This window comes from Camellia sinensis, chromosome 6, assembly GCF_055761805.1.
Source record: "Camellia sinensis isolate YWXY chromosome 6, ASM5576180v1, whole genome shotgun sequence".
Lineage (NCBI taxonomy): Eukaryota > Viridiplantae > Streptophyta > Magnoliopsida > Ericales > Theaceae > Camellia > Camellia sinensis.
Window position 1 is genome coordinate 200434042 of NC_138966.1, and position 27725 is coordinate 200461766.

The window sequence follows — 27725 nt, forward strand, 5'->3', positions numbered from 1 at the left end:
TGTTTAGAAAGATATGCATTGTATGGTGCACATCTCTATTATCAACTTCCTTTCCTCTCACAGTATATACTTGACCACTATTGCAACGACGATAGATTAGATATCCATCTTGGTCCATAGTTGTTGATTCTGCAAAGGGTCAAAGGTATTTCTTAGTGCATCTATAATTTTCCATACATGGTGCTTAGACATTTCGAACACCACATAATCCATGTATCATGCAACACTTGACAATTTCAAAAAAAAATATTAATATATTAATATTTTAACATATTAATGTTTTATCTTTAAAAAAAAATTTAGTAGCGTAGCGTAGTCGATCAAAGTATAAGTGGCAGACCTTGATAATACCTCACTCCCAAATTCCAATTTCCTCTCTCTCTCTCCTCTCTCTCCTCTCTCTCTTGGGTGTTTGCGATCTGAGATGGTACGTACGTGCTTCAATTCAAAAGCTCTTCGATACTTTTTCTTTTTCTTTTTATTTTTATTTTTGAGGACTCCTTTATTTACACGCTAATGTATCTGTGTTGCTTATTGTCGCGATCTCAATTCTAGTTTCTAGCAAAGGACCTTCGTATCTAGGGTTTTGATATTGCTCAAAATCAGAATTTAGGGTTTCGATGCGCTGTCTTCCAAATTTGTCCCATTTTTTAATACTCGTTGTTTGATTTGTTGGGTTTCCAACCCCCCCTGATGGGAATTGGTGGTTTTTCCCTGTTTCATCAGAAAGTTATGGTTTTCAGCTTTGCAATTGAGAGGTTGATTATAACCTATGATTAGGTGGTTTAGGCCTGGTTTGGAATATTAGGTGAGAAAAGAAAAGATTTGATTGTGTTTTGGAGAGAGCAAAGAAAACAAAGAATGTGAAATAGGGATATGGGTGAGATTTCTTTTCTTCCTTTGGATATTTTGATGGAAATCTTGGTATTGTAAAATATATATATATATATACTGCCAAGCAGTTGGTTTCTCACAAATTCTCACAAATTTTGATGAGAAATGAAAGTGGCATAATTAGAGAGTTTTCTTTCGGTCCATTTCCCACAATTTCTTGCTTAATTTGTAAATCAAACATATCTTATCATTTCTCATCAAATCACTCAATCCAAACAGGTTGTTAGTGTGTTGTTTATTATTTGATAGCCATTTGTTCCTTGCTTTGGCTTTGCTTATTTTGCCTTTTCTTTACTCTATAAAGAGTGAATTCACTTTCCTGTGTTGTTTTGGCCTAAATTTGTTTGCCAATTCCGTTTACACAGTTGTTTTTCAGTTTCTTTTCTTTTCTTTTTTAAACCCAAAGTTAATGAGTGAATGAATTTGTTTGGTGGTTCATTCCATCTAAATTCACCTGCAATTTTAACTATTACATTTTGTATAGTTCAGCCGTTTTCTTGAAGTTTCATTTGTCTGCTTTTATACCTAATGAATTGGGATTGAAGGATTCCTGAGCTTGTGTAGAACTAATTCATTTGGTTTTTCAGGAAGAGCTTTAAGGGATTGTGGCCTAATATTGACTTCAAATTCAAGCCTTGGGTTTTCTGGAAGTGAAAACATCCCGTGTATTCTGATCTAATTGTTGAGCAATAAAAAGATGTCAAGTAAGAAAGAAGAGAAAGGTGGTCATGATGCAGCGGAAAAAATTAAGGCTGCTGCTTTGACAGCAGCAAAGGGCCTTAGCCGTGCTCAGGCTGAGCGAGCAGCCGCAGCTGCTGCCAGAAATGTCAATGCATATGGGCAAAAGGAAGAAGGTCCCAGTAGATGGCAGGAGCGGAAGGAAGCAAAGAGACAGATGTATTTGATGAGTACCGAGAAACAAGTAAAATTGGGTGAAAGGAAAGACCTCAAGACATCAATGTCTGCCGTTGCTGGCACAACTTCACAATGCCAGAAATGTTTCCAAACTGGGCATTGGACTTACGAATGCAAGAATGAAAGGGTTTACATCTCACGACCCTCTCGTACCCAGCAACTGAAAAATCCAAAATTGAGGATGAAGTTATCAATTTCTTATGATTTGGATAACCCAGATGTTCCAAACGAGCCAAAGGGTGAGAAGCGTTCAAAGAAAAGCAAAAGGAAGCATAGGTCTGATACAGAGTCTAGCAGTGATAGTGAGGCTTCAGTTTTTGAGTCTGATAGTGGGTCATCGTCTGTTACTGGATCAGATAGTGATTCAGGCTACAGTTCATCTACTGATTCGGAGGAAGAGAGGAGGAAGAGGAAGAAGAAAAAGAAGCAGACAAAGAGGAGGCACCGCCGGCGATATAGTTCTTCTTCGGAGTCTTCTGATTCCGAGTCGGATTCAGAATCTGATTCTGAGAATAGGAGCAGCCGGAGGAAGAGCAGGAGGCACAGCAGAAAGCACTAGGAAGTTAAAATAAAGAGGAACAAGTTCTGATATAACATCTGTATCTTGGGAATGCATTGCATTATCTCTGCCTACTAGGCTTTTTGTAACTGTGGGGGTTACTAGATGATGATTTTAGGCATGTTTCAAACTGACCCTCAATGTAGTAGATGTTTACCTTTTGGTCTTCTTAGCAAATGTGTGATGCATGTAATAATTTGAGACCAGTTGTTGCTTTTCTCTGTTAACCTGTTTTGGTGCTTTTCTACTTTCATTTCATAGTTTGGTCATGTAATATGAAGCAGGGATTCCTTCGTAGTCTTATTCTTTCTTTCCAAGTTAACATCTTTCAGTTCGTTAGGTGCTTTCATGTCTTGCAATTATCTTTTTGTTTTGTATGAAACCACGAAATCATGGTTTGTTAGTTAAAACTCGGTCCACCAATCTCGAAAGTTGTGAATTCGGGGTAATTATTCTATAGTACAAGTATCATGTGACAATCTAAACCAATTACTAGTGAAAAAATTTATTGTTTAGACACATGTTTTTTTGGGATAATTATTCTATAGTACTAGTATCATGTGACAATCTAAACCAATTACTAGTGAAAAAATTTATTGTTTAGACACGTTTTTTTGGGATAATTATTCTATAGTACTAGTATCATGTGACAATCTAAACCAATCACCCGTGAAAAAAATTATTGTCTAGACAAATGTTTTCTTGAGAAATATTTGTTGGATGTCTGATTAAAGATTACCAAACCAAAAATAAGATCGTAAAACAAAAACCTCAGTCAACTTTGATTTGTATTTGATTTATTAAAAAATTAAAATCGTCTTGTTAAATAAACAAGTTAAAATTGAATTCAAACTTAAACAACTTACTGCTATCAAACTTACAAATAGAAAAGGAATAACAAATATAATCATGATTTTGCAGATCAAAATACGGAGGAACTTCCAAAAACATAAAGGCTACTATTGAAAATTACTTGAACAAAAACATAATCATTCCCACGGTTATTGAGCCAGAAAAAGGAGGGACTAAACTTTTGACTGCCATTATCAAGTAATGATCACATTGTTTTCTGTGTCTTGTCTATACACAATTGAAATTTCTGGTGGATTGTTTTACCCCAGTGACCAGCTAATTTTCCTTTAGATACCTCCCTACCCTCGATTAAGGACCCAAACCAATTCCCTAAACTGTATAAACTGGTATTGAAGCAAAAGGGCAAAAAAAAAATGAATAAACAAATAAAGACAAATTATCTACAAGAAAACAGAAGGGAATATTCAACCTCAAAGTGGCTGATTTTTCTACAAAATTGTATCCAAGTAACCTATAAAGATGATAATGTCCGTGTGAACCAGTCTGATAAGCGTCTCATCTTTGTTGTAAGATCTGCTTTTCTTTCAAAATATGATTCAGCATTTGATAGCATCACCGAGATGTCGTGCTTCATTGCCTCCAAATTTCGATAGTAATTGTTCTCTAGTCTAGACTGGATCACTTCAAGTGTTAAGGGAACAGGAAACCTGCAAAATTTCAATGGATCAAAATACAACTTCAACTTCCCAATCCACTCATCAGAGAAGAAATTCAAATAATAAAAGTATATTCACAAATATTTCCGGGCACAAGGATGCAAATATCTGTGTTGGGAAAAGGGTTCTCTTCTGGGTAACCATGTCCGAGTGTTGGAAACATGCAAAACAGAACCGAAACACTCAAACAAGAATATGCATCGAGATACCTGTTTACAAATTTTGTCTTCTGTGAAACTTGTTTCATTTTTCGAATCCCATAACGATCCTGCAGTGGTACAAATGAAATCAGTAGTCATTGTTCAGTTTTCATATTGATCATCCTTCACAATTTAAACATTCAAATAATGTATAAGTCTGAAGGCTTGAACTAGATTACCTGATATAACTGTGTTTAAAAAGAAAAAAACTAGATTACCTGATCTTCACAACCCGATTCCTCCAATTCTTCGAACGAACAGAGCAACTTGTCTCGGATCTCATCATTGATGCGAGGTGGCTCCCATTGAGTCTCAGAGTCATGAAGCTCCCAAGGACTATGTAGAAGTGTTTCAGTGGGGTCACTCTTGTACTGAACAGCATACTTTTCCCATGGACTGTCTGGAAATTCTGGAGATTTAGGTTTCACAGTAACAATCCGACCTTCCCACCAACTCCCATTTTCCTCTCCTTCATTTCTCCACCAGACTTTGCATTTATCCCTAAAAGCCCAATTCCTCTGGATAGCAGCATCGTACCGAGTTCTTTCAACAAGGAAGTCTGGAAAACCTCTTACTTCAGGCAGAGTCAATGTAAATGATTTACCATCAACACTGGAAGAAGAATCTACAAACAGAAGTGTCATTTTACAGCAGCTTTCCCCAGAAGGACGTGTCGAATACTTGAGGGCCATAACCCTACAAAATTCCACAGCTCTGACGTTTCCCTTTATTGTTTTCCAAGGGCCTACATCTTTTTCACCACTATGGCTAAAATATTCCAGATGCCCCTGAGAAATCAAAAGGGTCCCAATGTAAACGAGTAAAATTATCATCCTAATCAAACATTAAGCCAAACCAAAAGGCAATCATTAATAACAAACAGAAATAAGGTAAATTACACTTTCACCCCCTAAAGTATGAAGCTTTTCTCACTTCGGTCCCTAAAGAAAAGATTCTCTCACTTTCATTCTAAAGCTATCAAATTCTTCCCACTTTGGTCCAAATTCTGACCATCGACCATTATACTTTTATTAGGGAAATAAAATATATTATACTTTTACCTCATAAAGTATAAGCCTTTTCACACTTTGGTCCTTAAAGAAAAAGATATTCACACTATGATCCCTAACCCCAAAAAATGGTCTAACTACAAAAATAAAATAAAATACAATAATTTAATCTCCTCCACTAAAATGTTGTTGCGCAACACTTTCATCTCCTCCACTAACCACACTATGATTCAGAGCCTCTTTGCTCCTCGAATGACACATACCCACTGTAAAAAAAAATGTCCGTCTGATATAAAGTTGATTTTTGAGATTGGGTGGGTTTGGGAGTGGAGATGGTTTTGAGATTAGGTTGGGTTTGGATTTATTGACTGAAGTGAGAAATTTTTTTTGGGACCAAAGTGAAAAAACTTTCAAAAATTTAAGCACTACGGTAAGAAACTTAAAATTTGAAATTCTATAATTGCCCCTTTACCATGAATCATGGCTGAAGTTAATAATTGCACCAAAGTGGGAAACAACAAATAATCAGAGACCAATGTGGGAGAACCTTTTCTTGAAGGACCAAAGTGAGAAATGACCCATAACGTAGGGGGTGGAAGTGTAATTTACCCAATATAATATGATCAAATTTAGTACACACCTGTCTCAAATATACAACTTCATCCTCTAGCTGGGGAATATATCGGGAGCCTTCCTCATGTGTTGACAACATCAACCATGAGTTTCTTCCTGGTTGATGTGACTTCGAAGTCCTTCGATCTGGTGGACTAGTGTCACGAATGTGATAACTGCTTCTCCTATTTCTTGTAGACCTTAATCCAACGCTAACCCTTGAGCCAGATGCCCATTCTTCATAGGGACGTTCATTGCATGCACTGATGGAAGATTTTTGGACACTTGCTGATGCATCTTTTGAACCATCATCGTCTTCCCTCAATTTGATGTTACATCCCATGGCATTTGCATCATGGGTGGTTGCCTTCAACCCCATGGACCGTGTCCGACGAACCACATTAGGTGTGGCTTCAGAGAAGTCTACTCCAACATCAAGATTACGATTGTTCACATTTGAAGTGTTTGCTACACCTCCACTGTCACCTTCTGGATTACTTCTAGCCTTAGAAGACTTTGACCTTCTATAAACAGCATTATACATCTTATCATGTGAATTTGACTTATGTGAGTCTTGCAAGGCAGACATGGAAGTACTATCAATCTGAGCCACTGATTTTACTAGGCCTTCCTGGACTCCATGATCTGAACTGGGTCCAACAGCATCATCATAATCAGGCACTTCTGAATTTAGATTCTGCTTCATGTCTGGGCTTTCGGATAGAGCATGACTTCCACCATTTCTCCCATCTTCCATGAAAGATTCAATTTTCGCCTTACAACTTTCATCATGCTTTGAAATCCTTTTTGACCTTATCCTAAACTTTGTTGAAATTGGTGTCAGGTTCTCTTTCAATTCAGGAGGGTTTTCGATTCCATTGGTATAGGAGAGAGATGTGGTTGTATCAACAACAAACTCATAGTCCTGTTTTTCTAATTCATCATAATCCCCATGTTCATCGAAGCTAGAGTTCTCTATTCCATTCCTTCCACCATCCAAATCTTCAGTAGAACCATTCTCAGCATGTTTCTGGTTCATACAAACCAGATCGTCTGTCTGACCACCATGCTGTTGAGTTTCTAAACTGGAATAAATTTTGCCACACTCCTTTTCAAGCGTTGGGTGTCCACTGGCAACATTCTCAATCTTGGCATGATCTTGAAGGCATAAACTTGATCCAGCATAAGCAGTTACTGGCAAGGGTTCCCCCATTTTCAAACGTTTGGATGTACGGACCTTGAACCCTCCCCATTTAATTTTTCGATCATATCTTTCAAACAGCTCTAAACGATGTTCAACTTTTGCATGTTCCCCCCTCTGACCACCAGATGAATAATCTGGATCCGGAGAGTAAATCTGATTTACTTCATTAGCTTCCTGTGGAAATTTAGATGAAGAGCCTACAAGAACAGGTTTCTTGTCACATTCGAGAAATGTGTTCCCTGCAGATACAGACTTGTTTAAATCACGAACTGGCAATTTCAGGACCAATCGCTTCCTGTTTCCAGCATTCAAAGGAGGTTCAGAGCATTCATGAGTTTTAACCACATCCTCAGACTCATCCACACATATTTCTTTCCCTTTTGAATGCTCATGTTGTTTATGTTGCAAAGATTTATCAGATTCTTCACTATCGATGCTTGAATCCTGCAGTATAGATTCACTTTCTGATGAATCACCTTCTGATCCATCTTCGTCTTCTCCATCTGTAGACACTCCAGTAATTCGGGAAAACAAAGTCAGAGCATTGCGAGCAGCAGCTCTCTGAGGTCTCGATGATTTCAATGAAGAAGATTTCTTCTTTGAAGCTTTTCGGCCATGTCTTGACTTCCTCCTTTGGTTATTTCTTTGTGTATTGCCATCATACTCGTCCAAATTTTTCCTCTTAACACGCCTCCCAGAAGAAGTCATGATCTCAACCTGAAAAGGTGAAAGATGAAATATCAATTCTAGCATCTGGGAAAAAAGGAGGAAAAATTAAAATAAAATAAAGAGAACTCTTACTTCTGCCTTCTGCTTTTTCCTTTTTGATCGGCGGAGGACATCGTTATGAGTGTCCTCATCCCCACTTTCTTCTGAACTGCACTCTGGATCACCAGATGAATTAGAATTTAAGCTTCTTTGTTCCCCTCCGGAAGACAACTCTTCAGCAACATTATATTCTGAATCAGTGTCTTCACTTTGCACATCGATTTCTGGTTCCCAATCCATGGCATCTACAAACTCTGGTAGTGGATCAATCAATAAATCCAAGTCTGGTATGGGAAGCATTTGGTAATCTTGGTCCAGAGTTACGTCTGCCCCAACAGCAAATCTTACAGAAGATGGGCGCCACTCAATTCCCAGAGCTCCTAACCGCCGTTGCTGGTACATGCTTTGATAAGGCTCTGTGTATGGAATCATGCCTAGCATTTACCAATGCATAAACAGCATTTACAAAAAGAGAAGTATCAAAGGACAATATCTCAAGAATGAAAGTTTCATCAGAAAGCAAAAGAAGCAAGAACAAACTCGCATCACACAGGAGATCTTGCATATTCCTCCTATACGGTGCAAGTTGAGTTTCCTACATCAAAACATCAGAAGTTAGCTAAGTTTTTAAATTAAGAGATCCTCAAAAAATTTATATAATAAATAAAGATCTCTATCCCATCAATAGGATATGGTAAAGTCAGGAATGAAGTTAGCAAAGCCAGAGACAAGACAGAATGATAATGATTATCAACATTAAAGCTAGGGCAGCTGAGACAAAATGGTTCTTTAAGACAAAATGGTTCTTTAATGGTTCTTCAACACAAGGATTAGAAGTAGCATACAATTCAAATAATGGATTAAGCTTTAAGAGTAAATCCAATGTGTTGAATACATTCATGGTAATATAAATACTACAAATAATCAATTACTGAAAAGGGAAAAGAATAACAGCCCTCATCACGTGAACACAGTAACAACATACAATACATAATCCAATCCTGGTAAATCCTGTAGGCAATAGTACTTTAAAATCCTGAATCATGATATATGCTAGTTTCTTAAAATAAGCGGACTAAATGAGTGCGGTGCACTGTCTAAACTCATTAACACATAAAGTAAAAGTTAAGTGATGAAAATAAAGAGATTAACCAACCTGGTCGAGAGCATTCCCATGAGTATCTTGGACAAGGGGACGATAGTCCCCAAGGAAGAACTGTTAACAGGTATATACATACATCAGTACCATAAGGGGTCGCACAAATACTAACGACATGAACAGTATTCATCTACTCTTTGGTTTGTAGTACCTGATCATATTTCGCATCCTTTTGGGACTCGCCTTGGCCTGTGCTTAATATATATAATTGACCAACATTATCTGAAAGTATAATTGATGTCCCATCCCTGGATCATATAAAAAGTCAATAAAATCCACAACAGAGGAACAATGTGGATGTGACAAGAGAGTACACATCTGTCCTTATCCTGACATAAAGCAAAGAAGTGCAGCACTACAGAATCAAAAATCCATCTAAACAAAACAAAACAAAACAAAACAAAAATTATATTTTTTTGGTAATTAAGAAAAATTTATAACCAGAAAAGAGGATAATATGATGGAGCTCAGAATTCAGGACCCAATCCAAACAGTACACATCTCTTCAAAAATATTTTGATATTAAACAGCAACATTCATTACATTTAAAAAATCCTGAACTTATTATTCCTTTCTAGAGCAAGCTTCTGCCAGAAAACTTGCAATAAACTGCCATTCTACTTAATAAAGGCCACATCTTTTCAATACAGGATCAAAAAGTTCAAAGATTTGAACTCCAAAAGGTTTGACTAAATGTAATTTTTTTTTTTTTGATAAATATGCGAACTTTATTAGAAAAGCATCAAAAAGATACAAAGAATACAAAAAACAGTCCCCTAAAGAAAGACTAGGATAATAAATCCTTCACAAAAACTACAAAAGCCAAAACATTAGGATCAACCAACCCCGTAACCCAATTATATAACACCATAAGCAACCGTCTCTCCAACTAAGGAACTGAATGTGACACCCCTTGGAGAACCCACCTATTGGGCTCCAACCAAAGAAGCCACATTAAGCAGTGAGAAGCTATCATCCACGCTTTCCTACACCTCCGCCCAACCCTACCCCAGCCCAACTTTGTAAAACTGCCGACACTGCGCCTGGCTGTACCCATACCAAACCAAAAGTCGCAACAAGAAGCATCCATGGCCTAGAAGCAACTGGGCAATAAATAAGCAAATGATCCACCGACTCGGTATCGCCACAACACAAACAACACCAATTTACTAAAATATGTCCACACAGCCTTAAATTATCAATGATCAGAATACGGCCTAAAGTTGCCATCCAGACAAAGAAAGCTACCTTGGAAGGTGTGCCTGAGACCCACACACATTTCCAGGGAAAGAGATTCGTCTCAACAGAAACAAGCGCATCATAGAATGAAGACACAAAAAATAGCCCTTTGGAACCCGAGCAAGACCAAACCAACAAATCCTCTTCTACACCCCCTCTGCGCAACCCATATAAGAAACCCAGCAGCTCCACGAGCTGATCCACCTCCCAATCTTGAACAGAACAGCGCAAATGAACATTCCAAACACACTCTTGTCCCTAGCCAAGCCGAACAGCCCCCACCATGACCTCACAATCTTCAGCAATCCCAAAAATCAACGGGAACATCTGGTCTAAAGGAATATCACCACACCACCTATCACGCCAAAAACGCACTCTATCCCCCACTCCAACCTTCAACCGAACCCAATGCCAAAACGCCTCCCAACCCAACCAAATGCCTTTCCAAACACCCCGACCACGAGTCAGCCCCACCCTTCTTGAACATCACCCCCCTCTACCCAAACCATACTTCGCCACAACCACCTTCCTCCATAAATGCTCCCTCTCCCACAAAACACCGCAACCACTTACCCAACAAAGCTAAATTAAACCAGACTAGCCACCTAATCCCCAAACCCCCTAACTCCTTTGGAACACACACTCGATCCCAAGCCACCAAATGGGAATGAGAAACCACCCCCTCAGCACCCCATAAAAAGTCTCGCTGCAGCTTCTCAATCCTTCTAGCCGCTGCCACCGAAATCACACGAACAAACATAAAATAAGTCGGGATACTCAACAAGACACTCTTGATCAAGGTAAGCCTCCCCCCTTTTGACAAGTATTGACGCTTCCAACTAGCTAACCTCTGTTGCACCCTTTCTATCACTCTATCCCATACCCCACAAGCCTTGAAAGAGGCTCCCAAAAGAAGACCAAGATACGATATCGACAACACCACCACTTTACACCCCAGAATTGCTGCCAAAATCAGCAACCATGCCACCTCCCCAACCACAATCAATTCAGACTTTGAAAGATTAACCCACAATCCTGACACGGCCTCAAAACACAACACACACTGAAGATGTCCAATCTGGTCTACAGCTGCATCACAAAATATAAAAGCATCATTTGCATAGAAAAGATGTGAAACCAGCAAAGACGCATGACCCGAACCCACCTCAAATCCCTTTAACAAACCGCCAGGAACTGCCTTGGACAACAAACGACCCAAATCCTGCATAACCAGAATGAACAACAACGGAGATAAAGGATCTCCTTGCCACAAGCCTCGATACATAGGAAAGAATTCTGCTAGAGAACCATTGATCAAAACAGACATCCGCACAGTCAAAATACAATAACGAATCCACCGTCCCCAATTAGCCCCAAAACCCACCCAATCCAACACATACATCCAGAAATCCCAGTTAACGTCGTCATATGCCTTCTTAATGTCTAATTTGCAAATGATCCCCTCCTTCCCGTGCCTCAACCTTGAATCCACACACTCATTGGCTACCAAGACCGCATCGAAGATTTGCCTGCCACCTACAAAAGCATTCTGAGACTCCGAAACCACCCCCGCCAACACCACTCGAAGCCTGTTTGCCAGCACCTTTGCCAACAACTTATACATACTCCCCAAAAGACTAATAGGTCAAAAGTCCCGAATATCCTCTGCTCCACCCTTCTTTGGGATCAATGCTATAAAAGTGGCATTCAAACTCTTCTCAAACTATCCCGTCTGATCGAACTGCTCAAACATAACCATAACATCCTCTTTGACCACACCCCAACAATGATGGAAAAAATATATGGAAAAACTATCTGGCCTAGGTGCCTTATCGCCAGGCATACTCCGCAACGCTGCAAACACCTCTTCTTCCGTAAATGCCCTCTCCAACATAGTACAATCCACCTCAGAGATGGCATCAAACACAACCCCATCCAACCGTGGCCTCCAGACATCCCCATCCAGCCGAAAGAGATGCTCGTAGAAGCCCACTATAGCCCCCCTGATCTTCTTTGACGACGAAAACTCCACCCCAGTTACCTGAATCTTCGACACCTGATTCACCCGTCGATGTGTATTAGCCATACGATGAAAGAACCTTGTGTTCGATCCCCGTCCTGCAGCCACAAGCATCTAGATTTTTGGCGATAGCTAATCTCCTCCATACGAGCCACCTGCCCGAAGTCCCTACGGGCCACATCTCGAAGAACCATATCCTCTCCTGACAAAAAACCCACTTCCTCTTTCTCATCCAATCCCTGTATAACTACTAAAGCGCTTGCTTTTTGAATCTCCAGCCGCCCAAACACCTCCCTGTTCCATTGCTTCAAATCAGACTTAAGGAGTTTCAACTTCCGAGAGAGGCGGGAACTGGGATCTCCAAGCACCATATAACTGCCCCACCACCCTCGAACTATCTCACCAAACCCTTTCGCCTCAAGCCACATATTCTCAAATCGAAATGGCGTCAGACCACTCCTAATCCCCCCACTATCCAATAAAACTAGCCAATGATAAAAAAACAAGCCGATGCAACCTCAATTGTGTCACCTATGAGAAATGCTCCTCCTAGTCTCCAGTAACCAGGAATCTATCTATACGAGACATAACCCTGCCCCCAGACCAAGTATAACCACCACCCTGTAACGGCAAATCCACCAAATCCAACTCATCGATAAACAAAGAGAAAGCCCGCATGGATCCTGAAACTGATGTCACCCCCTTCTTCTCCACCATACAATGCACTACGTTAAAATCACCCCCCACACACCAAGAAACCCCCCATCGAAAAGCTACACATTGTAACTCCTCCCAAAAGCTGACCCGTTTCACTCCCTTACTGGCCAATATACCCCAGTGAAGGCCTATCGAATCGATAATCATCCGCAACACTATGAAACAAACAAGATATCGAATAAGCCCCCATCTCCTCATCCTCTTTTTCCAGCACCCGCCGATCCCAACAAAGAAGAACATCCCATGCCACCTTCACCGCTGGCAAGAAAGTCCAATCCACAAAGCGTCCCCCCTCCCCAATAGCTCTTTAACTGTCTCTCTCCCAATGCATTCAACTTTTGTTTCCTAAATACACACCACATCCGCCTTAACACTTCTCAGTAGAGCTCGAACTGAAACCCTCTTCTCCCTATCATTCAAACCACGCACATTCCAAAATTAGATTTTTAACCGCATGACAACAACAATTGAGCTCCTCGACCTTTCTGACAACACAATTGTCCCCACCTTTGTGCTGATCATAATTTATCGAACACTCAAATTTACGCAACTCCCTAGCATTCTTCGTATTATGTCCTCCCGATGGCATCTCCTTTTGCAATGGAGCAACTCCCCTCCAAGATTCCTCAATGGCCGAAAATACTTTAAGAGCCTCAATTTCATGACCCTCAAAAGAAACACCCAAGAGCTGACTTACCCCAGTGATGTGAGATAACACCCAGGCCGAGACCACCTCAGGCTGCGGAGGAACAGCACCCTGAAAATCCACCTCTGTCGCAAGGCCATCAAATTTAACCAGTGTATATTACATCTATCTCAGTGATCCCTACCCCTGGCTGAACCACCAGAGCCAACTCCTCTGTCAAACAAGCCCAGCGACTTGTGTCCTCCACCTCTACTGCGATACCCTTCTCTCGAACAGCCGACACCTCCCGAAGATGCTCGCCCACTATCGGCGACCTAAATCGCGGCACTCTCCCCGAAACAACAGAACCGTCGACCTCTCAGAGATCGCCCACCATCGATCGTGGCACAACCCCCAAAACATCAGTACCTTCGGCCTGTCGAAGATTAGGTGACGACCACCCCACAGCCCCCGCCATGTCTCGTGTCGTCGACATGGATCCTAGCCTTGGATTAATCGTCTATCGAGGCCCAGATCCGTCGTTCGCCACCACTGACACAAAAGGATCTACTGAGCTATAATGGTTCGAGTCTGAACTAGAACCACTACTTGACCCACTCGGAGACCTAACAACCAGGCCTAAATGGCCCAAAACATTAAGCCCACGATTCACCCCTAAATTTCCTTCTTTTAAAACCTAGCATTGTTGACCCACCTTTTGGCCCACAGCAATTTAGGCCTCAACGTGGCCCAAAAAACCAACCCTTCCCCGACTGGACCCCTCTCGGGTTAGGTTGCCCCGCTTGCCCTTACCCTTAAAATCTCCCTCAAATCTTTGAAGATAATCACTCATGCCCAAATTTCGCACTCTATCCCCCTGATAACACCTCAAATCACATAATTCCAAGCCAAACCCATCACCGTCACACAACCCTACCACTGACACCACACACTCCACTGACAGCCCAACCTCCACCCACATCGGAAGAGTGACCGGCCACGATCTCCACCGAACCAAAATGTGTGGCGGCGTAGATTCAGAGCTCCGTACTTGCAGACGAATACAGCCCAGATCAGCCGTTGACTCGTTGGCCGCCACGAAGCCTCCACACCGGTCGCCAATATCACGGTACACCTTGTCGCCACAAAGATGGACAGGAAGACCCATCACACAAAGCCAAACGCTCTTCTCCGGAGCCGGCATCTGATTGGAAGCGCAAAGAGCCAAAGTCGACCATCACTCCAAGTTCAGATCGCTCCCCTTAACAGTCCACCGCCACCTCATCAGAGTCTGCCTCACGCCTTGACGAGAACACAAACAAAAAAGCCTGGTTCCCTAACAAACGTACCTCCACCTTGCCTGAAGACTTCCACCACCAGTTGACCCAAGCACACATAGCCCCCAAACCCACATGTCTCCCCACCATACCCACCAAAGATCTGTCCAGCATCTTGAACCAGCCCACTTCAGTACAAGGCGTCGCAAAGTCCCCATCAGAATCAACCTTGCCAAATGGAACTTCCAACTGTGCCTCCTTCACCATCGCTACTCTTCAAACCAACAGACCGTCTCACCCATCCATCCCCCATTTTGAAGCCCTCCATAACCAAAGCCAAACCCTCCCAACCATCCCCATAATCTGACATAGGAATGAAGACTTGCTCCCTTCAGACCCCCACAGTCACCACTATTTGGACAGAAGACCCTCCTCTGGCCTCCCCACGAACCCACACTGCTAAACTCGTCTACCTCCACTAAGGCAACCTAGATACCAGAGATGAACTAGTACGTGCAATGCCATCATTAGTTTCTTCACAAGCCAGCATATATCAAACCCGACCAAAACAACAGCCTGTCGGAGCCCCTGACCTCTCCACAATCGACTGACTTCGACGACGTATAGAATCCACCAAAGACTCCTCTAACTCAAACGTGCGACCACCAAAGAAGAGGATCCGCCGGCGCAAGCCGACTTCATTTGCCGCACGAAACATTAGGTCATTCCAAACCTACAACTCCTACAAATTGCATAAATAACTTATAATAAACCTCAGCCATATCATTCAAAAATTTGATGTTCAACCCTAATCTTAACCCAATCAATCACAAACCCTGTTAACTTTAGCCCTAGCCTACGTTCATGATTATAAGACAACCAATGTTACATTGACTCTTCTCAATTTCTGAAGTACCTATGTTGGACACTTTAACACTTGGGTAAAGATATGTGATGTGTGTTTTGATATGCCTAGTTGGAGGTGCACCAAACAAGTTTGTATAAACAATCGAGTTTACTATAAAACTTCTATTTTATTATATTACTATACATAAAAATTATTTTATTTTATACATAGAATATATTTTTTGGTTTGTAAACATTATTTTATCCTAAAAAATAATAGAAGTGTTTAACAAATATGAACTATGTGTCTTGGTGTCCTTGACATGAGAATTAGATGGATCTGGCACTTGGACACAAACCTACACCCAACCACTATACCCAAGTCCATGTAACATAGAGGGCAATACTGCTTGACATCTCATCAATGGTTGACCAAGTACAGAACTTAAGTCTAAACAGATGTTATGCTGATTGAATCCTTAAAAATCTCTCATCCAATCAGCATAATAAGTCAAGCAAAAAGTCATTACAAATACGAAACCTTTGTTTTGCACATAATCTGGCCAAAAGAGAAACTCAAATATCAACTAAGCAACTTATTGATGCCCACATAACCTGAGAATCAAAATATCGATAAACAAAGAATAAACAATGACATCAAACATATACCAAGGACATTCAAAACATAAACTGAAAGAACCAGGTTAACAAGAAATTATAAAATAATCAACAAATAAATAGAAAAAAAAAAAAGTAGTCAGAACTAGCAAAACATCTTTGTCAACTTACGGAGAAAACTTTCCATCAACCAACTTGAAGCGTCCAATTTCATATATGCAGATGGGCGTTCCTTCCCATATCTAATGCAAAGGAGGGGCAACTCAGTAAACATGGAAGAATTTAATAACATGGAAACCTGACTTTATAGAGCTTTACAAATTTGAAACTCACATCCCACACTATTGTTTTTCCGTCATATCCAGCGCTCATAGCTATTCGGGGGTTGAAAGGATGAACATCCAAAACATAGGTCTACCAAAACACAAGTAACATTGTCAGAGATGACCAAATAACAAGCAGACAAACTAGGGGCGACATAAGCAACAAACAATTGCATCAGTGAGAACTGCAGCAAAATCAAAGAAAAGTAAATAAATAGATGTCTGATTCTGGTGACAGAAATCAGGACAACAGGGACATGAAGCTCTGCCATATTAACGTCTGATTTGCAGAGGATGAGGGTCACACAAAGTCTCAAGTATAATCAGTAAAATGTAGGCCCTCTCATAGACTACTTAATACCTATTCCATAAAAAGAGCTCACAATGCTGGCCAATGAGGAAACAGATTCCAGCAAGAAAATTGACCATCACTATCAACATCTAGTGCTTAACTTATCATTGCTATATAGAAGTTCTTCATAGCACTATATAACTATGAAAAGATTAAGCCCACTCTAAGGAGTTAGCTACATTCAACTTCAAAGGGAAAATTTTTGCAATTGGTTGAAATCATTTTTACATGTAGTGTGTGCATATATAGGTGGGAACACAAAGAGCACTAAGGAGTCCCCAAGTGCAAAAATGTAAAACGGAACTAAAATGCAAATCCATCTCTGCACACTTCTATACACACCAAAATTTTGTTAGTGAAAACCAGAACCTCGTATACATTTTTGTTTAAAAAAAATATGTAGGGTATCGTCGGCCAGCATGTACGCACAAGACAGTCCCTACGGCAGAACAAGCCTTCTGAAACAAGGTTTATGCCTTGCGGTACGTGGCCCAAAGAGTTTTGGCTGGCGAGGGAAATTGAACCTAAGACCTTGGAGGGAGCACACCCCCAAGTCCCAGGCCTCAGGCCTCTTCCACAAGGCCAAACCCTTGGGGTTACCTCGTACATAATGTTATCTACTCTAATTTCTATTCTATTATATTGTAAAAAAATCTATTCTAATTTCTATTATATAAAGCGAATACATGGGTTTGTCTCACAAGTAGTTTTGGTTTCTCGAGTTAAGAATTCCTTGACTGCATTTGGCAAAATTCTAATTGAAACGAAAAGTTTGTGCAGTTTAAAACTAATGTGATCATGGATATGCTTACATATACAAGAAATACTTCAAAATCTAAAGATTTTAGTTCAAATTTTGCAGAACTAGTCACCTTGTTTGGTTTAGACTGATTTTCTGAAAATTGAGCTTTTCAAAAGATGGTATAAGCTGATGCCTTATTCTAGTCATTAGAGCAGAAGAAATTATCAATATAATGTAAGAATATCATTCTCGTAAGAAGTTGCCACACGACAATGATTTTGATGGTGCACTGAAAAAAGAAAAAATAACATAAAAAAATAAAATCTACTTATTCAACATATTCTTATATCAAATCTCATCATCTATCACCAGTATGAGACAAAGGAGGTGAAATCAAGTTAGATGGCATATCCATTACAGAATTTTTGTTCACAACGTAGATTTTTATTGGCATTACTAAAGCATAATGTTGGCAAGTAAAGGGGCAGCTATAATATGAAAGGCAACGATACAGCATCCATTACATGGCGCGGAAAGGTCATCTGATGAATATCTGTCAGTCTGTACAGAACGTATTCAGAATAACAAGGCAATGAAACTAAGCAAGAAATACTTAAGACATCCAGTTATCCCGCATTGTAAAATAGGACTACTACAGAATTACCTTCTCCTTCTCTTATCCTTTTCAGAAAAATCAAAATGCAAATTGTAAAGATTAAATGTGTACACCACTTACAGAATCACTATGACCAGTCAAAGAATGAACCAAACTACCATCAACAGCATTCCAGACACAGATTCTGCAATCTGCATAATTAGAACAATGTCATCTGCAAATTTTTTATGAAAGATTCAAACTAAGGTTTGAAACAAGTTTTAGAAATTTTAAACACAAACACATACAAAGCACTCTATGTTCACATATCAGTATATACAGAAAGGCAACCAAACTCACATGGAGAATGACGAGTCCCATCCCAGTGGGGAGGTGCTGAGGTGACACCTGACATAATTAGACAATAGATGCATTCGAAACTAAAAGAAATTTGTCTACTCTCTAATTATTCCCCTCTATTGGGTGCTTGAAATCTCAGTTTTCAACTTTTTACTAGAGTCAATGTCCTAATTCTCAAGGTTGCCAGACAAGGACACCACCACATAATAAACTCACTCTCAGAAGTACAAGAAGTCCTCCAATACAGCATGCCATGCCGAACTGCACATCTGAATCTACTTATGTACACAAAGCCGACCAAGACTCAAAACCTAGGAATCATGGATACGAACAAGGGGCACGGCAATTTCAAATAAATCAAGGCACGGACACGAAGGGGATATTGCAAAATTTTCATTGCAGCACATTGCTTTTAAATTGCTAAACAATTCATCCAAAATAATGAGAACTACTCAACATCACACTTAGCGCAGATAGGAGAATTACAATAAGAAAAATCAAGTTATCAACAGCAATATCCTCTAAAAAGATCTGCCTATAGGGTAGTTCCTACCAATCTAGACCATGGATATGGGTTTAGTTTCAACCCTCTGAGATTTCTTTAAATAAAAGAATATATAAATATATTTCATCAGTGATTAAGGGGGAAAATCCATGAGAAAATGGTGCAAACAGTCAAATTTGATGAGTGCCAACTGCCAAGAAAATGTTAGAACATAACACCGAGAAGGATAAAAAAAGAAACAAACGAAATCAGTAATGTACAGCCAGCTGAATAATGTATCCTATTATTTTTATTATAAATTAAAACCTATATAGGAAAACCAGGGGAAAAGCCCATGTATATAAAATGGATATGAGAACCAGTCACAATAGAAAAACAGGAGCATAATAATTAACCGATAATTTTCCAGAGGATAAAATTATATGAGAAACACAGCAAACGTATTCTGTTATACACTGATGTGCACACGAGCATCTTACCCATGATAGCAGCAAGGACAAAACGATTGTCTAAACTCCACACAATCATATTCACACCGCGAGGAGTTGGAAGAATCCTCTGGCGTGGACCACCTCGTGGAGGTTGAGGAGGCATTGGCGGTGGTGGAACTTTCAAATGATATGCACGTGTCCACCGTCCAACCTTCCCCTAAAGAAAAAAAAAAAGAAAAAAAGGAAGAAAAAAAAAAAAAAGCAAAGCAAAAATCAAGATACTAGTCAAATCAAGTTTAAATTTAACCCATAGATCTTCATGGTCAAGAGAATAAAATGGAACACACCCAAGGACATGAGCAGCAAGCAACTTAAACATGAATACAGAAGTCAAGATAAAAAAGCACATGAAAGAAGAGCTCACATGTGATCTACGTGACTTCGGAATCCAAATGATTGCACTACCATCGCGAGAACAGGTAACTATATTATCATGGTTAAACCTGAAATGTAATGAGCTCATGATTATGCTTTTAATATATATGAAGCAATTATAGAACGTATGATGAAATTTCAACAACGACAACAACAGCAGCAAATAGACCTTATACGTTTTGATGAAGTTACAAAAAATACAAACGCACCAAGTGTTTTTAAATTTCGGAATATTCTCTTCCTTCAATGTGTCGACCATAGAGAATCTAGACGCCACATTGCAGCCACTGCATCATGAGCATGCATTGTCAGCATGCAAAAGTCAATCAAGGAAAAATGGAAGACAGAGTGGGGAAAACAAACCTGAATTGCACATAATTGACATCATTCTCATGCCCGACTAAAATATCAATCTCATGATTCGGCTCTGACTCATCTGTGTTTGATTTATAAGCACTCCAGACCTGCACGTAAATAGCTCTCCTTTAGGATTAGATTTTTTAATAGCTACGTAGATTTCACTATGAAACGTTTGCATGAAAACTTCATCTACAAGAGACAAAATACGGGAAGAAGGATCAGAAAATATATGGAAAATCAAATAACCCGGAGAAAATATTCAGATGTACCCTTGCAAGAGTATCTGAGCTACCAGTGACAAAGACAGTTCCATTAGCATTGAATGCGCAACAAAAAATCTGATGGCTCCGTTGACTAGCACTAGAAGATGGACCATTGTTCTTTGCTGCACCTGTCCGTATTTAGTACATAAGTCGTTTCACCAATAAATCAGTTGGTAAATAACCAGGCCAAAACAAAGCATTGACTAACCAGCTATAGAATCAAGAGGCCTAGGAACATATATACGTGGAGTGAACTGAGAGTATCTGGCATCCCAAATCCTACATGTTCCATCATCCGACGACCTACAAAGGAATAAAAAATACTAAAATAATTTACAGAGAGAAATGAACCTAAAAACAAAGATTCTGATTGCTAACTATGGGTCCCCCAGTTTAGAAGGGGACTGCAGAATAGGAATGTCTTCTATTCCATGAAAGGCTTGTTTGAACTGATTTATACTATGTTTCAGTCCAGGAGGGGGCTCAGGATGTGCTTGCTTGGGAAGCAACTAAAAACAATTTGTTCTATGTTGTCTTTCTAGCAGAGGACAGAGGTTATGTAAGCAGGGAGATCTAAAGTACACAATCCCATGAAAGGGATACAAATCTTCAAAGTTATAGTGAAGACAAATTCATAAAACAAACAAAACAAAAATCTACACCTAACCAAAAAAATCTATATAACGATGCTCAATGAAGTTAAAAAGTAAAAACAACTCTCAAGGCATTAAACTTACGATAGAAGCTGGTATGCAGAGTTTGGTCTAGGACTAAATGCAATGGCAGTAACAGCTCCAGTATGACCACGCAAAACTGAAATTGGCAGCCCATCGGGTAAACGCCACTATCAAAAACAAAAGGGAATAATCAGATAATCAATGAGCAAATTTAGAGAGAGAGAGAGAGAGAACCAATGAGCATATTTATATTGAAAAATAAAAGAAACTCACAACTCGGATGATGTAGTCATTTGACGCAGAAGCCACCAAAGTGTTGTTAGAGCTTACAGCCAAGTCAGTAATATCACCCTTTCAACATTTATGATGAAATATGAGGATTATAGCACCAGGTGGAAAAAAAAAAAACACACACACACACACACACATATATAATTATACACACACACAGAAACAACAGGTGAATTCTGTTTGCTGGGATGTTAACTCACTTCATGTCCACGACAGCTGGCCAAACAATAAGCAGTTTCCATTGACCAGATTTTTACTAGGCGATCATCTGAGCCAGTAATAACGTATCTCCCTGATCGATCAAATATGGCTGCATGCAAGCAAATTTCAGATACAACCCAACACCATCAGTCCCCAGACCAAGATTTATATTCACAAAATTTGAAAGAGAGACAAGAACAAGTATTGACACGACCACATTAGTTGAAGTAGAAAAAGGTAAATATGTTAGGTGAGCAAAGATAAATGGTTGACATAAACAAGCATTGTGTTGATGACCATCCAACAATAAATGATGCAACTTTACTCCTGAACATAATCTTTCTAAAAAAGCACGAAAGGGTACATATATAACAATGCCCATAACTGTATAGATTCCAGGCACAATCATCGATTTGGAGTTGCTCCCACATAATACAGGGAAAAAGAACTGTTTCTGTTTTAATGGTGTTGCAAACTCTGATTCAAATTAAAATCAGAGTTTATCCCCAGAGTTCACGTGACATAGTATTATCCTGTAATAGGGGTGGAATACAAAACAATGAAATATAAGAGACTGTGCTTCATTCATATTCCAACCAAACCAGTACTCCTCCTAATAACAACAAATAAAATGTTTATATATACATATATATTTCACCAGAATATCCACCATCAAGTGCAATTTCCTCAACAACCATAAAGCCTAAGAAGTAGTCTTACCAGCTTCAAATGTAGACTCCATGAACAAGCAGAAAATGATCGAAGTGCAGAAATAACATAAGTAGCAACAACACAAACTCTAGAAGAAGACTGTGAAGGAAGATTACCAGAAATTTTAATAAAAAGCTAAACAAAACAAAGCCTCAGCGTAAGTAATGTTTAAGTTCGCATTTCATGACTTGCATAATTTGGAATCTAGATGTGCTTGGCATCCCCAAGAAGTTCCAATGGAAGTCAGGCTAAGTATCAATATCATCAGTCATGTAGGGAAAAAATTAGAAAGTAAATTTCTCGTAGTAGCCGACCCCATTTGATGGGACTTAAGGCTTGGCTTGGTTTGGTTTGGTTTGGTTTGGTTTGGTTTGGTTTGGTCTGGTCTAGTAATTGCAAAAGATGCTTCCACAAGTTCACTCCCAAAGCATGGGCTAAATTTACCTAGATATACTCCTTGTCAAGTTTACTCAATGATACAAGCTATATGTGAACAAAGAATCTGAAAGGCTTAAGGTAACCTAGTACAATTTGATAGTATTAGTAATTAACCATTCATGCTATGATTTTGTTATTTATACATGTCAATTATCTTAAAAGTCTAGATGTTGACTTTATACTTGAAAAGGGAAGGAAGAGAGGAACCTTACCACAATAGACAGAATTTAGGTGCCCTCTAGTCCTTTTAATATTTTGCATCTTCTGCACCATAGTAGAGGGTTTTGCAATGGCATAACATGCTGCACGAATGGATGGTGCACGATGGTGTCTTGTGAAACCACCACCAATTTCCCTCAAACTCAGGCCGCGCACCTGATCAGCTTGCATGTGGGGCCAACGCAGGAAAGTCGGGGGTGGTTTTGTTCCATTGTTTACCTTATTTTGATCATCTGGAGAGAGAGAGAGAGAGAGAGAGCATTAGTGGCTAGCAAGAAATATAACAAGGGAGAGATTGGACAGGAGGGAACTCTTTCCATAACAGTATGAACTCAGAACAGTAATAATAACTAAAAATGGTCCACATGTTTCAAAAGGGAAATAAATTATTTCATGTTCTTCAATAGATGGGTTAGTGTTTATTTTGTCAATAAAACATATATGACTCCAGGAATCAAAGGTGTCCCGTGCAAATACATATAATGCTCAATACTCAAAGTATCATAAGAAATGTCATCACATACGGCTTAGAAGCGAAAAAGAACCAGTTCCCACAAGAGTAGGAACGGAAGCAGCACCAAAAGTACCCCCACCAACCATGCATCCAGACGGAGTAGACACATTCAATATCAGTTGCTTCAGAAGCTTTACCAAATGATCCTTTTCAACATGAGGATACCTATAGAAGCACAAAAGATGACCATAATCAATCAAATATACCACCAAAGGAGGGAGGGAATGGGACAACAATTCAACATATCCGAACATGCACCTGGCAACATCGTATGTTAATTCATGCATACAGGAAGATACCTCAAAATTATTATTTAAATTGTCTATTTGTGTGGAAGACTACAAATTGTTCAAGTAACTAATTAGCACAAAAACAATATAATGTGAACATCGTAAAAAGTTGATAGAAACAAATGTTACAACTTGGAGTTACAAGAAGCATAAATACCTCTCCACCAACTTATTGTAACTTAATGGAAAAGACAGGCCATCATCATTTTCATCCCCGCTATGCACTCCACTCCTGGAATACCAAGCATGATACCTTCTAGGTAAAAGTTGATGTTCCAAAAGCTCATTCCAAAACTGTCCATAAGTCCTGTGACAAGGCCCAGCTGATAGGAAATGCATAATCAGAAAATAAACCTCTCTCAGGTCAATATCTACATCAGTCTCTGCATCTGGACTTGTAAGCCTAGCTTTCTCATTTTCCTTCTTAGAAAAACTCAACGGTTTCATATTCACAGAAGGTGCATCACAAGAAGGAACATATTTCCGCAGCGCCATATTTCCTACAACAACAGACAGAGTTCATAAAGCATTTAATTTAGAACATACATGAAGAACAAAAACCCAACAGAGTTTAACATACAATGCGATCTTATCATGGTTCAAAATTTTGACCAAAAAAATGGATTTGATAGAAACCCAAAGAAAGGTAAGAATTATTTTCTTCTTTTGTATCACATAAACTGATAAAAGTAAAACATCAAGCACATCCAGGAAATTCCATCAATGCCCCAGCAATTGAAAAACTGTTAACAATTCCTACTGGTTGTGAGTAATTATGGTCAGAGCTATCATGATTGAACGAACTAGTGAAATTTGGATTTAATGCAGGCTGAAATGAAATAAACCAAACCAAACAAAGCCTTAAATCTCATCAAATGGGGTCAGCTACATGAATCCTTCTTCTTCACGTGACCCTATCAAAGACCATTTCATTAATCAAATTAAGTATATCTCTATTACTATTTATAACGCTAGCCAATATTAATCTAAACCAATCCCGTCCCCTAACACTTCCATCTACCGTTACAGCATCGCATCTCTTCACTACTGCTTCTGTTGGTCTCCGTTGAATATGACCAAACCATCTCAATCGATTTTCTCTCAACTTATCTTCTATTGGTACTACTCCTACCCATTCCCGAATACACTCATTCATAATTCTGTCTTATCTAGTCTTACCACACATCCACCTTAGCATCTTCATCTCAGCCACACTCATCTTATCTACATGTTTCTTGGTTGCCCAACACTCCATCTCATACAACATAGCTGGTCTAATAGCCGTTCTATAGAACTTACCTTTTAGTCTAGTGGGTATTCGTTAGTCTAGTGGGTATTCGTTTATCGCACAATACCCCAGAAGCACTTCTACACTTACACCATCCCGCCTTAATCGTATGGCCCACATCTACATCAATCTATCCCGCTGTTGTGATAATCAACCCTAAATAACGAAAATATTCACTCTTAGGCTGTTCTTGGTTCTCAATCTTCACTTCTCCTCTGCTTTCATTGTTACTGTTACTAAATTTACACTCCACGTACTCTGTCTTAATTCTGCTTATCCGGAATCCTTTAGATTCAAAAGTTGTTCTCCAAATCTCCAACTTTGTGTTAACTTCTTCTCTAGTCTCATCCACTAGCACAATATCGTCTGCAAAAAGCATACACTATGACACGTCATTCTGAATATTTCTCGTCAACTCGTCCACAATTAAAGCAAAAAGATAAAGACTTAAGGTAGATCCTTGGTGTAACTCTACAGTGATAGGAAATTCATTTGTCTCTCCAGCTGGCGATCTAATAGTGGTCACCACCCCTTCATACATGTCCCTAATCACGTCAATGTAACCTTTTGTCAGCCCTTTCTTCTCTAACACCCATCATATTATATCCCGGGACACTCTATCATATGCTTTCTCAAGGTCGATAAACACCATATGAATGTCTCTTTTTTTTTCTTTATACTTTTCTATTACTCTCCTCAAAAGATAGATCGCTTCCATTGTTGACCTACCAGGCATAAACCCAAATTGATTATCTGACACCTCTATTATTTCTCGCAATCGGCGTTCTATCACCCTCTCCCACACTTTCATTATATGACACATTAGCTTGATTCTTCTATAGTTGTTGCAATTCTGAACATCACCTTTATTCTTATGATTATTTCAAATTTAAACTCCAGACTATTACTGAATGCTAATCTCATCATCCTGATTCTTTGTCAATATTCTAGTTATTCTCAGCAATTGCACTTCTATACTATTCATGGAAAACTTTATAACTAATATAAGATCCCATTACCAAATTAAAGGTGTCTTCATGATAGTGGGACACATAGCCTTCACTTTAGGCTTCCAAAGCCTATTTATTATATTTGTTTATCCATAAAATGGACATAGTAAATTCATCAGGTCTCTAAGCCTTGTCCCCTATCACACTCAAAAACAGCTAACCTAATCTCTTCCCCATTAAAAGATCTTTCCAACCAATTACCCTCAATGGCATCATCCAATAATGGAAAACAAGCTTATGTTCTGCTCTTACTCCCATCTCATCATCCTCTGAAAATCCCCATTTCTATATACCTCAAACTCAATGTTAAAGAATCTACAAGAAAGATGCCATAAACGAGTAGTTAGGGATGCCCTTAACTTAATGTTTTCTCAACTTAAGCTTTGAGTCTCTGACAACACATCTGGCTAAGAGTTAGTGGTTTAATTGAAACTAAACATGGAATTCAAACTGGCCAATGCATGTAGGCTCCTATAACTCCCCTTCCAGCTTTTCCATGCATCCTCACATCAAAGCTGACAAATTATTTAATCCATACCCTCCCCCCACCAGCCTACCTTTCTAACGTACTGTTACAAATTTGACTATTATCACTTGCATTGGCCCATGATATCTTGTCCATTCAAATCAATTGTCTCTAACCCCTAACTGTAGCATGTAATGATGAACCCACAAAAAGAAACCTGACCCATGATTCATTTGTGCATTTTCATTGAGTGACACTATCAAAGATCTCAGCATTATGGAAAAAAGGCAATTAACAACCATGAAAATTGATAAATGCATAGTGAAAATTAGGCATAAAATACATCTTAAACAATGCAACACACAAGTGCCTAATGTAAGCAATTGAAGAACAAAACATATAATAAAATTAAAACCCGGATTAAAAAAAAAAACGAACCTTTCAAATGCTATGAAGAAGTTAACCGGAGGGACAATCACCAGAAACCCGAAATTGACCTCCGCGGTTCCAAAACCCTGAGCCACAATAACCCATAATCCACTGCAAAATCAAAGAAACCCCCAAACTAAAAGGGTCATTTTTCACTTCACAGCACCACAAAACAATCAAAATGCACATTCAAACAAGGAATGTTGCAAAACCCAAATGAGATCCAATCGAAGACATGCAAGCAAAACAAACAAAACCTAAAATACAAAATGCTTTCAATTCAATTGAGAGAATAAATGGAAGTACCTTCGGTGGGAAACACAACGTCGAGCTTTCCTGGTTGTGAATCTAACGAATGGGATCGACAGAGTTGGAAGAATTCAAGAGAGAGAAAGGTATATATATGTATGGGTTTGAGTGTATAGAGAGATAAACAACAGTGAAGGCATGAGAGGAGGAATTTAGATTTGTTGGAGGGAGCTCGATATTTTTGTCTTCGGGCTCTGTAGTAGTTGGCGTTAGAGAGAGAGAGCAAGAGAGATGGAAACGAGAGAACAGCGAGCGAGAGAGAGAGAGAGAGAGAGAGAAGGGTTAAAGCAAGCAAGCAAGCGTTTTTATGCCCTCTAAAAACAT

At 39.3% G+C, this 27725-nt stretch overlaps 2 protein-coding genes across 5 annotated transcripts; one reads left to right on the top strand and one right to left on the bottom strand.

Annotated features, from left to right (window-relative positions):
- Positions 1–202: 202 nt before the first annotated feature.
- LOC114256822 (uncharacterized) lies at positions 203–2671 on the top strand. 3 transcript variants are annotated; one of them, XM_028196505.2, is made up of 2 exons: positions 203–880; positions 1482–2671. In XM_028196505.2, the coding sequence occupies exon 2, from the start codon at positions 1592–1594 to the stop codon at positions 2366–2368; it is 777 nt and encodes a 258-aa protein (XP_028052306.2). In that variant the 5' UTR covers positions 203–880; positions 1482–1591; the 3' UTR covers positions 2369–2671. The 3 variants fall into 3 exon arrangements, with proteins under 3 accessions (XP_028052306.2, XP_028052304.2, XP_028052305.2); XM_028196503.2 differs by having other exon boundaries at positions 273–427; XM_028196504.2 differs by having other exon boundaries at positions 320–431.
- Positions 2672–3387: 716 nt separating this feature from the next.
- On the bottom strand, positions 3388–27725 carry LOC114277588 (uncharacterized). Of its 2 annotated transcripts, none has more exons than XM_082875862.1 (25): positions 27399–27725; positions 27102–27203; positions 24057–24399; positions 23620–23774; positions 23089–23328; positions 21727–21836; positions 21509–21586; positions 21296–21402; positions 20767–20861; positions 20565–20686; positions 20299–20399; positions 20145–20222; positions 19925–20003; positions 19549–19717; positions 18346–18416; positions 16526–16606; positions 16364–16434; positions 9002–9098; positions 8848–8907; positions 8232–8286; positions 7725–8125; positions 5748–7640; positions 4316–4885; positions 4107–4165; positions 3388–3888 (listed from the first exon to the last, which is right to left on the bottom strand). In XM_082875862.1, exons 3-25 carry the CDS (start codon positions 24392–24394, stop codon positions 3693–3695), a joined length of 5226 nt encoding a protein of 1741 aa, XP_082731988.1. In that variant the 5' UTR covers positions 24395–24399; positions 27102–27203; positions 27399–27725; the 3' UTR covers positions 3388–3692. The 2 variants fall into 2 exon arrangements, with proteins under 2 accessions (XP_082731988.1, XP_082731989.1); XM_082875863.1 differs by having other exon boundaries at positions 20565–20680; positions 27399–27710.

Excerpts from the sequence above, each read along its gene's own strand:
- LOC114277588 (XM_082875862.1), bottom strand. The coding sequence starts at position 24,394 with ATGGCGCTGCGGAAATATGTTCCTTCTTGTGATGCACCTTCTGTGAAT. Across the intron at positions 20,004-20,144 it reads CCGAAATTTAAAAACACTTG|GTTTAACCATGATAATATAG; the intron begins GTGCGTTTGTAT and ends ATTACATTTCAG. Across the intron at positions 8,908-9,001 it reads AGGATGCGAAATATGATCAG|TTCTTCCTTGGGGACTATCG; the intron begins GTACTACAAACC and ends ACCTGTTAACAG.
- LOC114256822 (XM_028196505.2), top strand. The coding sequence starts at position 1,592 with ATGTCAAGTAAGAAAGAAGAGAAAGGTGGTCATGATGCAGCGGAAAAA.